General features: G+C 23.1%; 1 protein-coding gene across 1 annotated transcript in view; it reads left to right on the top strand.

Moving 5' to 3' along the window:
- Bma-ddr-1 (Uncharacterized protein) overlaps positions 1–11,097 on the top strand; it is a gene marked incomplete at both ends in the record, with an annotated part of 13,704 nt that extends 2,607 nt beyond the window's left edge. Inside the window, 18 exons of the mRNA XM_043074803.1 lie at positions 1–50; positions 1,212–1,512; positions 1,976–2,090; positions 2,670–2,785; positions 3,051–3,205; positions 3,310–3,442; positions 4,103–4,195; positions 5,267–5,338; positions 5,836–6,046; positions 6,642–6,718; positions 7,037–7,154; positions 7,492–7,548; positions 7,703–7,855; positions 8,345–8,405; positions 8,719–8,810; positions 8,976–9,171; positions 9,745–9,891; positions 10,942–11,097. The exon at positions 1–50 is cut by the window's left edge and continues 26 nt beyond it. Of these exons, the coding sequence (XP_042930737.1) occupies positions 1–50; positions 1,212–1,512; positions 1,976–2,090; positions 2,670–2,785; positions 3,051–3,205; positions 3,310–3,442; positions 4,103–4,195; positions 5,267–5,338; positions 5,836–6,046; positions 6,642–6,718; positions 7,037–7,154; positions 7,492–7,548; positions 7,703–7,855; positions 8,345–8,405; positions 8,719–8,810; positions 8,976–9,171; positions 9,745–9,891; positions 10,942–11,097 (2,303 nt within the window). The remainder of the gene's footprint in view (positions 51–1,211; positions 1,513–1,975; positions 2,091–2,669; positions 2,786–3,050; positions 3,206–3,309; positions 3,443–4,102; positions 4,196–5,266; positions 5,339–5,835; positions 6,047–6,641; positions 6,719–7,036; positions 7,155–7,491; positions 7,549–7,702; positions 7,856–8,344; positions 8,406–8,718; positions 8,811–8,975; positions 9,172–9,744; positions 9,892–10,941) is intronic.
- Between the last annotated feature and the right edge of the window lie 1,168 nt (positions 11,098–12,265).

Raw genomic sequence — 12,265 nt, forward strand, 5'->3', positions numbered from 1 at the left:
CATGGTGCCCAAAACCACTAATTAAAGAAGGCTCATATGAATTCTTGGAGGTTTCTTTCATAATTGTTTAAAAAATTTAACCGTATATCATAGCCTCAAATGTGAATATTTATTTGTGAATATTCATTCGTATATTTTTAAATTTCGAATCAATGAAAAATTCGTTACTTTTTACTAATTTTATCAAAATGCAATCAGCAATTTGAGATTATCTTTGTTTTTAAAAGTAGAAGTATTACTAACTGATAAGTTTGGAATTTAAAACTAATTAATTTGAAAACAAATTTTATCACTTTATTTGCTTGATCTATTTACTTTTCATATTGAATATATGGCATTGAAAGATAAAATAAATTATTGAGTATAAAATTGCAAAAATTTGTGATTTTTAAGGAATTTTATAGATTTAAAAAAAGGAAAATTAATTTTAATGCTTGATAAAATTAATTTGAAGAAATATTTTAATTATCATTCAGAAATGAAATTTATGATAGTTCTGCTTATTTTTTAATCAGGAACAACTACTTTAAGATAATAGAGTATTTTCCGTTTTTTTTTCTTTTACTATTTCAGTAAGATAAATAAATGGTGAAATATATACGTGTAATGTAACGTTTACAACTAAATGTTTATAGACGTCAGACGATAGACGTTGACCGTTGGACGTTAGACGTTTATAAACGTTTCTAGAGATAATCTTATGGGAATGAATGGAAATTTGAACAACTGTTTCGCTTTTCAAATTAGAACGATAGCATTTAAAGAAGTAATCAATCAAAAATTTCATCTCTAAATGACAAGTTAAATGTTGTTCAAATTAATTTTAGCTAATGTTAAAACTAATTCTTTTTTAAATCTACAAAATTTTTTAATTTTCCAATAGTTTATGATTTCAACTTAAATGACTTGTTTTGATGGCAAAATGATTTTAATAATTTTAGAAAATTCTCATCAAACTTTTCATAATCATTTAGTATATAAAATATTTGATTTAAAAATAATAAGTCCAGTATATCATTATTTAATTAGTTAAAATGAAATTAACAATGCTATTTATTACGCAGTAGTAATTTTAAAAAATTTGTTATTTTCATATCATTTCTATCAACAAGTCTGTTTTTTTAACAAATTTTTAAATACTTAATTTATGTTTTTTTTTCTTCATTTTTTTAAACAAAAGATTGAAAATTTACTTTATTATAGTATTACAGGTAAATTTTGAGCAAATATATGTGATCACAGGAATTGAAACACAAGGTCGCTATGGAAATGGTACAGGTCGTGAATATACGACACATTATACAATTGAATATTTAAGATTGAATAGTTCATGGATTAAATATCATAATGAAGAATTAATTGAAATATTTAATGGAAATGATGATACATCGACCGCTGTACGACAAAATTTTATTCCACCAATTATTGCATCAAAAATTCGAATTATACCATATTCAAACTATGCACGAACAATGTGTCTTAGAGTGGAATTTTATGGATGCATCTATAACGGTTTAGTTTTTTGTTTTTATTTATTTTTTTGATTTCTTTTTTTAGGCATAAGAATGAACTGATTCTTAAAAAAATTGATCTAGATTGAGTATTTGTCAAAAAAATTGAGAAATAATTCAAATTTTTTTGTCGTTTTTCTTTTTTTTCTTTTTTTTTTTTTTTTTAGAATAAATTCATTCCATTCTTTTTTAATTTCCTTTTCTTCAATTTAAAAAAAAAGAATCTTTTTTTGCTTTTTAACAATCAGAAATAATCGGCTTAGATGATGGTCATAATTTGAATATTAAAATATCAATTTGATATTAGAATATTGGATCGTGATATTAGAATATATTAGAATACAAATATATCACACTGGCAAATGACGACTAATATTAGAATATCAGTCACTTTTTTCTTTTTTTTCTCTTTTTTTCGAAAAGTAAAAAAAGAGATCTCATAAAATATTTTAACACTTTAACAGATGGTTTAATGTTCTATTCGATGAACAACGATGGCTCCAGAATTGATAATTACGATTTTCGCGATAAGACTTTTGAAAAATCAAATATGTTTAGCCATTTTACAAATAATAAAAAGTATGTAATAAGAATTTCTTGGTATCATTTTAGTAATTTTAATGAAAGAAAAAATGATTTCAATTAGAATAATCACTATTATATTATTGTTTCTTCAATTTAACCTATGCTTTAGTGACAGTAAAATTTTTAAGTTTTTTTTTTTTCTAATTAAAATCATTTTACTAAAAATTTGCAAAACAAACTTTATAATCAAAATTTTTGCGAAACTGAAAATTTAATTAGCTAAAAGTTGAAAATTTAATTAACATGAATGCAACTAAATCATTTTTAGTTAAAATGTTTATTTCATTTTGTTTACAATTATCTGCAGAATGGTGGAATTTCATGAATGAAATAAGATCGTCAATTAATAATGATAAATGATTACTGAGCTATGTAGTTATGCAATTAGTTTTTCATTAATTAATTCAGTTGGAATTTAAAAAAGCCTTGAATAGTTTTTGCTTTAATATATTTTTTTTCTTGTTAATTATTATTTATCATATTTTGGTTTTTAATTACTGGTGTTGCATTCAATCTTTTAGATGTGCTATTTGTTTGTTTTTTTTTTTATTTAAATAATTAATTGAATTTCAGAGGTTTAGGAATTCTCACAGATGGTGTCATTGCAACAACAAATCCATTGGATGATATCACTGATAGCGATAAAATTACACCAACAAGATGGATTGGGTGGAATCAATTGATAACCAGTAAAAATTATCGTGTAATAAGGATCACATGATTCATTATTAATAATCTTTTAATAAATTAAAAAAATCGATTTCAAACATGAGACTTCATAAGTTTAAATACAGTGCACGAAAATATTAAAAGATTATTATGCGCGGTATTCTTTGATGTCAGGTTTTTAGCTAAAATAAACATAGTAGTAACTTATTATATTATATATAAATATGCGTAAACATACATATAATACACCAAAAAAAAAGAAAGAGTAATTCATAAGAAATCTAGATGGTACGGTGGAAATTGTTTTCGAATTTTCTGGCATTCGAAAATTTACACAACTTGAAATTTGGACCTATGGAATATCATTACGAACAACGGAAATATTTTTTAGTCATAATGGCAAAAAATTTTCGCTTGCTTCACAAATGTCATCCATACAAGTAAAATTTTTCATTTCATTTGTTTATTAATTATAAAAAAATTTTGGTAATAAATTTTAAAATCTTGAATTAATTTTAATAACAAAAGAGTTGTTGTATTTTAGCGAAGACCATTGGATGCAGTACGAAATTTACCAATACGAATACCACTTCATAATGCAACTGGACAAGCAGTAAAAATGAAACTCAGCTATAAAGAGCAATGGCTTTTTCTATCTGAAATATACTTCACATCAAGTAAATTTTTATTTTTTTTCAATAAAAAGAAATAAAAAACTTAATTTTATCATTTAAATTCATTTAGTTTATTTATTGTTTCAAACCGATCAAAAAATTGAAGAAAACGAATAATAAAACATAGTTAATTGAAACGAACTTTTATATATTTTTTCTTTTTATTACACCAATAATTTTCATTATTAAATAATTGTTTGTGTTAATAGATCTTTATGTTTTTTTTTAAAAAAATGTAATATGTACAATATTTTTTGATTATAAATAATTTGTATTAATTTTTTTTTTTTTGTAAATGAATTAAATTGCACTAAATTCTTGTGAAAAACAGTCAAAGTTGTAAAATACAAATATACTCAAAGTGTAACAATACTTTTTCCCTTTGCTTCTAAGATTAAATTTAAATTTCTTATAAAAAAAAATAATTTTAGCCTTTTCACAAAGTAATTTTTATTTTAACCTAAGCATTTGTTTACCATTTTTTTTTTCCTTCTTCCTATTTTCTTCTCATCTAATCTTATCAATAGCTATTTTTTGCTTCATAAAATCTTACTAAGAAAAAAGAAAAAAAAAACGAAATTATTCATAATTTCATCATGCATTGAAATAAATTTGAAGTAATGAAATAAAAGGAATTAAAAATTTTGAGGCAAATTACTTTAGGCATCGTTAGAAAAGCAATTGAATCGACGCGAATTACTACTACTACTATCATCGCTACTACTACTACTGCTACTGCTACTGCTATTATCATCAGTTCTGTATTTGGTTTGAAAAAAATAAAAATTAAAAAAAAAAGGAAAAATTCTTCTTCCTTATTTTGTTCTTTTTTTTTTGCTTGCAATATTATTAACTTTTATCGTATTTGCTTCATTTCCTTCTCTTTTTTTTTTTGCTTTTGTTTTTATTTTTCTTCTCTTTAATATATCAAAAATTAGCTTTTAAAATTCTCAACTAATTATATTTTTCAAAGCCTTTCTTTTCTTGAAAAAAAAAGAAAAGAAACAAACATTCTTAATTTATTCAAACTTCCAATTTATTAATTTTTGTCTTTTAAGTTTTTTTTTTCTTTTTCAAAAAAAGAATGTCAAAAGATATTATAAAAATAATTCATAAAGCAGTGCTAAATTTAAAAACCTTTAAAAAAAATCATTTGTTTTAAATTAAGAATTTATAATTAAATTTATTTCAATTAATTGCTTATTGCAAAAGTATTTAATTGAAGACTGAATAGTTCATCAAATATCACAAATTAAGTGATGCACATTTAATAAATGCATCTAAGATATAAGAAAAAGCGAAAATAATGATTAATTAATAATAAATAAATAACTAATGAAACCTGATTGCCTATCCAGTTTATAAAAAAAATATTCGAAAATTAAATTAATATTCGAAATTAAAATAATTTCTAAATTGGGAATTCCAATTAATAAAAGAGGGATAATTATGCAATAAAATAATGCGATGAAAAATTTCAAAAATTCCACAATGGATTAATTATACTTTGATTTGGCGCTAATACATTACCCATTAATAATTGTTTTTTTGTGATAAAATAAAAATAATTCTCATACAAAAGTTTGATGATTCATTTGATGAAAAATTATTTTAAACGGGAGAGGTTTTTTTTTTTCTTTTAAAGGAATAACAATAAAATTTTATTTTTTTTATAGCATTATAAAATCACATAAGTTTAATCTATCTTTCAGTTATTTGCATTTTTCAAATTAATTTGCATGTCTTAATAATGCCACTTTTTAACTATTTGCTTTTTCAATCAAACAATTTATTAATTTAATTTTTATTCGTGAAAGTAAATTTCAGGCATGTTTAATATAACTTCACCAACAACAATTGAAGAATCCGCTGGTATCATCCCGATTATTTATTTCATTGGTAAATGTATTTGATTAAAATATCTTATTAGAAAAATCTAGCAATAAAATTTATTTATACTTTATGATTTATTGCTTCTACTGTTTTATTATTTATAATTTTTTTATCAATAATCCTATCAGTGTTTATACAAATTATTGATTAATAATATTTGACATTCATTTGCATAATCAAGTCTTTAAAAAAAGAAAATAAGAAAATTTGATCAATGATATTTAAAATCTCATCACTGAGGTCATAAAAGATGACCGTGAAATCTTATAAAATTTATATCAATCAAAATTTATATGCTTAAATTTAATGACATAATATTTTTCTTTGTCAATTTAAATGACCTTTAATTCCTTTAAAATAATCAATCATTCAATTGAAATATTGCTTCTGTGGACAGAATTTAATTTATTAATATACAGCAAACTTTTTCTTTTCTCTTTAATAAAAGTAATACTTTAATAAGTATGAGTAAATTAATTTTTTTAAAATTCTAATTATTATAGGTTTGGTAATATTATTCCTACTCATAACTTGCGTGCTGTGTGCAATTTTAATTTCACGACGCCATGAACCAAATCCAAAGAATTACAACAGTGGAAGAGCAAAGGTTATGGTAACAAGCCTAGGCGAGAAGGGCTTTTGCACTAATTTCTGCGATGCAAACGACATTGATTACCTTCAAATTCAGAATAATGGCTTCTGTGCTGATGAAAAGTTAGTTTTAATGTATGCGCGTATTATGTGTGTGTGTGTGTGTGTGTGTGTGTGTGTGTGTGTGTGTGTGTGTGTGTGTGTGTGTGTGTGTGTGTGTGTGTGTGTGTGTGTGTGTGTGTGTGTGTGTGTGTGTGTGTGTGTGTGTGTGTGTGTGTGTGTGTGTGTGTGTGTGTGTGCATATTGTGCATGTATGTATGTGCGTGTGGGTGTGTTTGTATATTTATGTATGTGTATGTCTAATATGTGTGTGTGTATCTGTGTGCATGTGTGCATGATGTATGTGTGTATGTGTCTGTCTATGTGTATGTGATTCGCAACAAAATAATGATTTTAAAATTACGACAGATAAAAATGCTTCCTTCGTTAGAATGAACAAAATATTAAAAAAATGAAGTATTTGAAATTTTTAAATGTTAAAAATATTTTATTTGTTTGTGTGTGTATGTATGTATGCTATCAAATTTTTAAATTACAATCTTTTTTAAAAAATTTCTAATTTAATTGAAATGTAATTATTTATAATAATGCATTCATATTTATAATTATAATATTCATTCTTTTTTTCTTACAAATTAATACTGTTAATAAGTTCTAGGAAATTAGCAACTGTCAATAAACGAAATAAGAAATCTCCATCATGGTCTGATTTTCATTTTCCACCTCCACCTTCAGGTAAGATTTATTTCACAAATTTATTCTCATTTGAATTAATCGTAACGTATGACATTATTAATTAATGAGATTATGAAAATTAAGTAAAATATCAGTTATCTAAAATTTTGATATTTCAAGCTCCTTCTATTTGATTTGATCAAGTTTATGACACTATTAAGCATAGGATAATAATATTGAACTAATTTTATTACTAATTAATATATCCCCTTAATTGTTAATTAATTAAATGAAGCCTTAAGCTAAAACACGAGGTATTCAAAATTACAAATATATTTCCAAATATTTACAATAACAAAAATAATGAAAATTTTACAGATATTTACGGTATTAATGAATCAACAACAATGGAACCATTACTGCTACCCAAAATACCTGTATCACCTGTTGTTCCCATCGTACGAAACATAAGGGATGATCACATCAGATCTAAAAAGTATGCTGCATGAGTAATTTTTTATTTAAAAATAAAAGTTTGGCTAAGGCAAACTTTTATTTTTCTTTTTTTTTTTTTGTTATTTCATTATCACTACGTAATTTCAAAGAAAAAAAACGGATGAATAAATTTGGAATGTAGAAATAAACAATTTAATTGCTTAAGAAGATAAATGGCAAACAAAAAAGGAAGAAATTAAAAAATATTTTCAGACGTAAAAATCAGAAAAGAAGAAGAAATCGAATAATTAAATTAATTAAAAAGATTAATGAGATTTGATATTATTATCCTTTTTTTCAAAGCATTTCACTGAATGTTTTTGTTTTTATTTATTTAGAATTAGCGCTGATGATAGTTTACATTATGCTACTGCAGCTGTTCGAATTCCCGACTTGTATGTTTAGTGCGATCTTTATTCTTTTTTTTAAAAAAAATTTTTTTCTTTTATTATTGCTACCAAAGAAAGAGGTTATAAATTTCCTGTTCAAAAATTTGAATTTTACTAAAAAATAATGTAGTTTTCTTTTTCAAAAAATAAATTTTTTTAGTAAAGTAAAGCGACGAATTGAAAAATTTCATATGGATCAGATTGTATTAGGTTGTGAATTGGGACGTGGAAGATTTACGGTAATTCGATCGTGTTCTATTAATGGTAACAATTATGCAGCAAAGATAATAACAGACAGAAATAAGCAAACAATGTAAATATCATTTCCTATTAATTTATCAAATAATTAAGTAACAAAATTGTTTCGTTTTTTTTTTTTTTTTTTTTTTCTGCGATTGATAGAATTGATAAGAGTTCTAAGAAATGACTAAGAGAAGTTTATTCGAAACAAAAATATGCATTTCTTTTTTGAAAATTGTTGATATTACTTTCATTTCATCCATTATATTCTACCTAAATATTTGAAATGAATGCAAATTTTCTATTAGCTAAGTTAGCACATTCTCATTATATTATTAATATGAAATTTGAAAATGTGATTAGAAGTATGAAAAGAGAAAATAAAAATTTAGAAATGAAAGTTTATTTATAAAGAATAATAGATAATTTAATCATTTTCTTTTTTTAGGTTAAAAAGAAAAAAACTTTCTCTAAATTTCTAATGCAGTAATGAATCGTTAATAAATTAATGGTGAAAAAGCGTTTGATTAAATAATTTCAACAATTTTTTTTTATCTTTTAGAAATGTGTTCAATGATGAAGTGAAGATATTATCAGAAATTAATCATGAAAATCTCATTAAGGTTGTTGTATTCGTTTCTATTCTATATATAACTTTTGACCTCTTAATGAATTGAAATTAGCCTCTCATATTCATCCTATGTCATTTGATCTTCTAATGCTTTCAATTAAGCCAATAAAACCAAAGCTAATTAAAAAAGTAAAAAAAAAAAAAAAAAAAAAAAAAAAAAACTTTCTGGCTAGTAAACCAAAACAACAATCTAATTAAAAATTTTCAAATCGTTTTAAATTATTCATTTTCAGTCATTTTATATATCAATATATTTAATACCAAGAATTAGCGATATATTTTATTAATTAAAATTAAATTTTTAGCTATATGGTATTGATGATAATTCAACAATGTATCTTGAATTAGCGCTATATGGCAATGTACGACAATATTTAGCTCATAAGCCTGAGATCAGGTTTGAATTTTAATAATTTTTTTTAGTCATTGAATTTAATCAATGCTTTCTTTTTCAATTACTTATTTATTTATAACTCTAATTATTTATTTATTCATATTAATTATTTATTCACTTTTTTTCTTAATTTGCTCACAAATTTTTACACATTTCTCTCATTTTTAGCTTTTTAAACAAATTACAATTGGTGATGGAAATAGCCGCCGGGATGAAATATTTGGAGCAAAAACAAATTGTTCATGGACATTTGTCACCTCAATGCATTTTAATTGATCAAAATAAAATGATCAAAATTGCATCACCACGAGGACATCTTCATCACGCACAACTTCGTTATAGTGCACCAGAATGTGTTATTGCTGTTTGTTTAAATTTTTTCTTTTTTCGTGATTAATTTTTAGTTTGCATAAAATTCCACTTTCTTTTTGTCTTAAGAAAAAAAAAAAAAAGCAAAGAAACTTTACAATTAAATAGAGCAACGTTTGAATTAAAGTTGGTATAATTAATTTTGTGGGTAATAATATAATTAACTTTAATTTTATAAGTAATGAAATGATTGATTGATATGTGTGGAAATATAGCATCGTTAAAATGTTCATCGTATTCAATATGGGTCTTAATTGTAGACTTTTTTTTTAAAATAAAAAACATTAGAACTTATTCTTAGGCTGGAAATGAAAGACAGAGAGAGGACGTTATTTATTATTTATAGATATGACAATTTAATCGAAATAGGTAACACGCTATAGTTAGCAATAAATCATAAGGAACTCATATAATTCAAATTTTTGGCATAAAAATTTTGTTTATTAAATATAGAATTGAAGTTTGTTTTTTTTTTTTTTTTTTGTAAATAATATTTTACACTTTTTATCTGAAATAGATATTAAAATCAAACATTGGAATTTAAATACTAGGAATGATATTATTTTAGAATGAATGGAGCAATAAGAGTGACGTTTGGTCATTTGCTGTGGCAGCATGGGAAATTTTCAATGATTGTACGATGATACCATTTGCTAAATTGACAAATGCTCAATTACTTGAAAATGCTAAACATATCTTTAATGGACATAATGCGGTTAGTTTCTTTAAATAATCCTTTTAATTTTTAAAATTTGTAATTTAGACATAAATTATTATAATTCTTCTTTTGTAAATAGTCATAATAATGATAATATATGTATTTTCACTAACACAGTTTATCCAATACGCAAAATAAATTAATTGTAATTAAATGCTTGAATTGTGATTTTTAATATTGTTTATAGCATTGTTTATTTAATTACATATTTTTTTGATATAATCATTTTATTGTTTAAATATTTTGTTTATGGGAAATTCTTTTTGTTTTTAATAAGGCTTTAGGCTTATAATAATAAGTCACTATTATTATTATTATTACATTTTTTCCCAGCTATTTCTGTCTGTATGACAATGGAATAAAATAATTCAAAAAATAGTGGGAAAATAATTATAATATTTTAGACGTAATAGCAATAAATAATAAAAGAGAATCAATGAAAATGATTAAAAGGAAAAAAAGACGATCAACTTTCCCTTCCATAATCTTGTTTTCATAAAAGTTGATGTAACCCACTATGAATTCTGAGATTTCTTTTATCCAATTTAAAAAAAAAAAAATCATCCAATCAAATTTATCAACCGAAGAAATTGACCTATATCACTAGAAGTAATGTTTCAAATAGCAACTTTTCAAGAAAAGGTTACGCTTTAATAATGTCATTAATAAAAGTTTTTTTTTTTTTTTTTTTGAACTGTTGACTATATTGCATTGTAATTCGTTTATTATTGAAACAACAGAAATGGACGAATAGCAGAAATCTTTATAAAATATTCGTTTTTCATTTTTTTTTTTTTGGAAATGAAATGTTTAACTAAATTAAATTAAAAGTAAATTTAATGCACCAATAATAGAAAACATCATTTATAGTAATATATTAGGGATAAATGTAATAAGAAAAGTAAACAAGTGGACTATAACTTGTTAACTAGTAATTGTTGTGCAAAATTAAATTGTTTTTTTTTTTATTTCAAAAAAATTCAAAAATAAATTCCTTTAATATTTTTTGTTTCTTTCTTTATTGTTAAATTAATTGTTGAATTTCAGATATATTTAGAGCTTCCCATCCATTTACCTCAACAGGTATCGAATCTCATTGGCGAATGTTGGCAAAGGATATCAAACGATCGACCAACATTTCTCGAAATTCAATACGTTTTATCAATGATACAATCGGGTTTATCCATTTCTAAAAAGATGTAAAACTATGTAAATGTTTTTTTTTTTTTAATGAATGCAAAATTTGATCAATTTTTATGGATCATTCTAGTTAATGACGAAAAATACATTTGAAATTTTTTAATGAAAATCCCTTCGGTTTTATTTATTATTAAAATGAAATTCATTAAAAAGTTGCTTGATGTATATATATATATATATATATATATATATATATATATATATATAAAGTAGCTTTTCCATTTATCTATCATCATTAATTTGTATGAATATTATCACCAGATTATTTTATACATTTTAATTTAAATGTTAAAATTAATTCTAAAAAATCCAAAATTAAAAAAATTTAAATCAATTTAAAATTAAGTGGATGAAAACATTCTACATAATCATTTTCTTTCTTTTCTGTATTAAATAAAGAATGTAATAATTATTTCGATTGTTTTAAATTTGTCTTTTGTTTTTAAAGGATGTAATTTTTTTTTCTGATCAAAATTCACTAAATGTATGATAGTCTTATGCAGGGTTAATTTTTGTTTGTTTTTGTTTTTTTCCTTTCCTTTTCTTTTTTGCATATGTTACTTGGTGTTCTTATTTTTGTGTATGTAATAAATGAAAGTGTTATTTTGTCCGTTATTTCTATAACAAAAAGAAGTGTTTTGTAAATTTCAAAAAGTTAAATTTTTTTTTATTTCAAATTACTTTTGTACAAAATGCAAATTTTGTCACTTTTAAGTTGACACCACATTAAATTTGTAAATCTGATCATTTTGATTGACAGTCTAGTATTTTACTCTTTCTTTTTCTTTTCTTTTCTTTTTTTTTTTTTTTTTTTTGATAAATTCATTTCTAAAATAAGCCGAAGATTGTCATCTTAAGCTGACAATTGTTTTTATTAATACCTAAAAGAGACTAAACAGTTTGTGACAATTCATAATTAATAAACTGGAAATTATCAAAAAAGAAAGGAAAAAAATAGAGAATACTGAATTGAAAATAACAGTAATGTAATTTACGGTGTAGTATTTTACATTCCAATTGAAGCTACCAGAAATTTTAAACTCTTATTCATTATTAATATATTTATTGTATGTTGTTCAGAGAAAATTGAAGATTTAAAATTCTGATATAAGCAATGATTTGCAATGGTATTTGATAAATTGACAAATTGATAAATTCAAGGAAGTATCGT

This window comes from Brugia malayi, assembly GCF_000002995.4.
Source record: "Brugia malayi strain FR3 genome assembly, contig: Bm_v4_ChrX_scaffold_001, whole genome shotgun sequence".
Taxonomy (NCBI): Eukaryota; Metazoa; Nematoda; class Chromadorea; order Rhabditida; family Onchocercidae; genus Brugia; species Brugia malayi.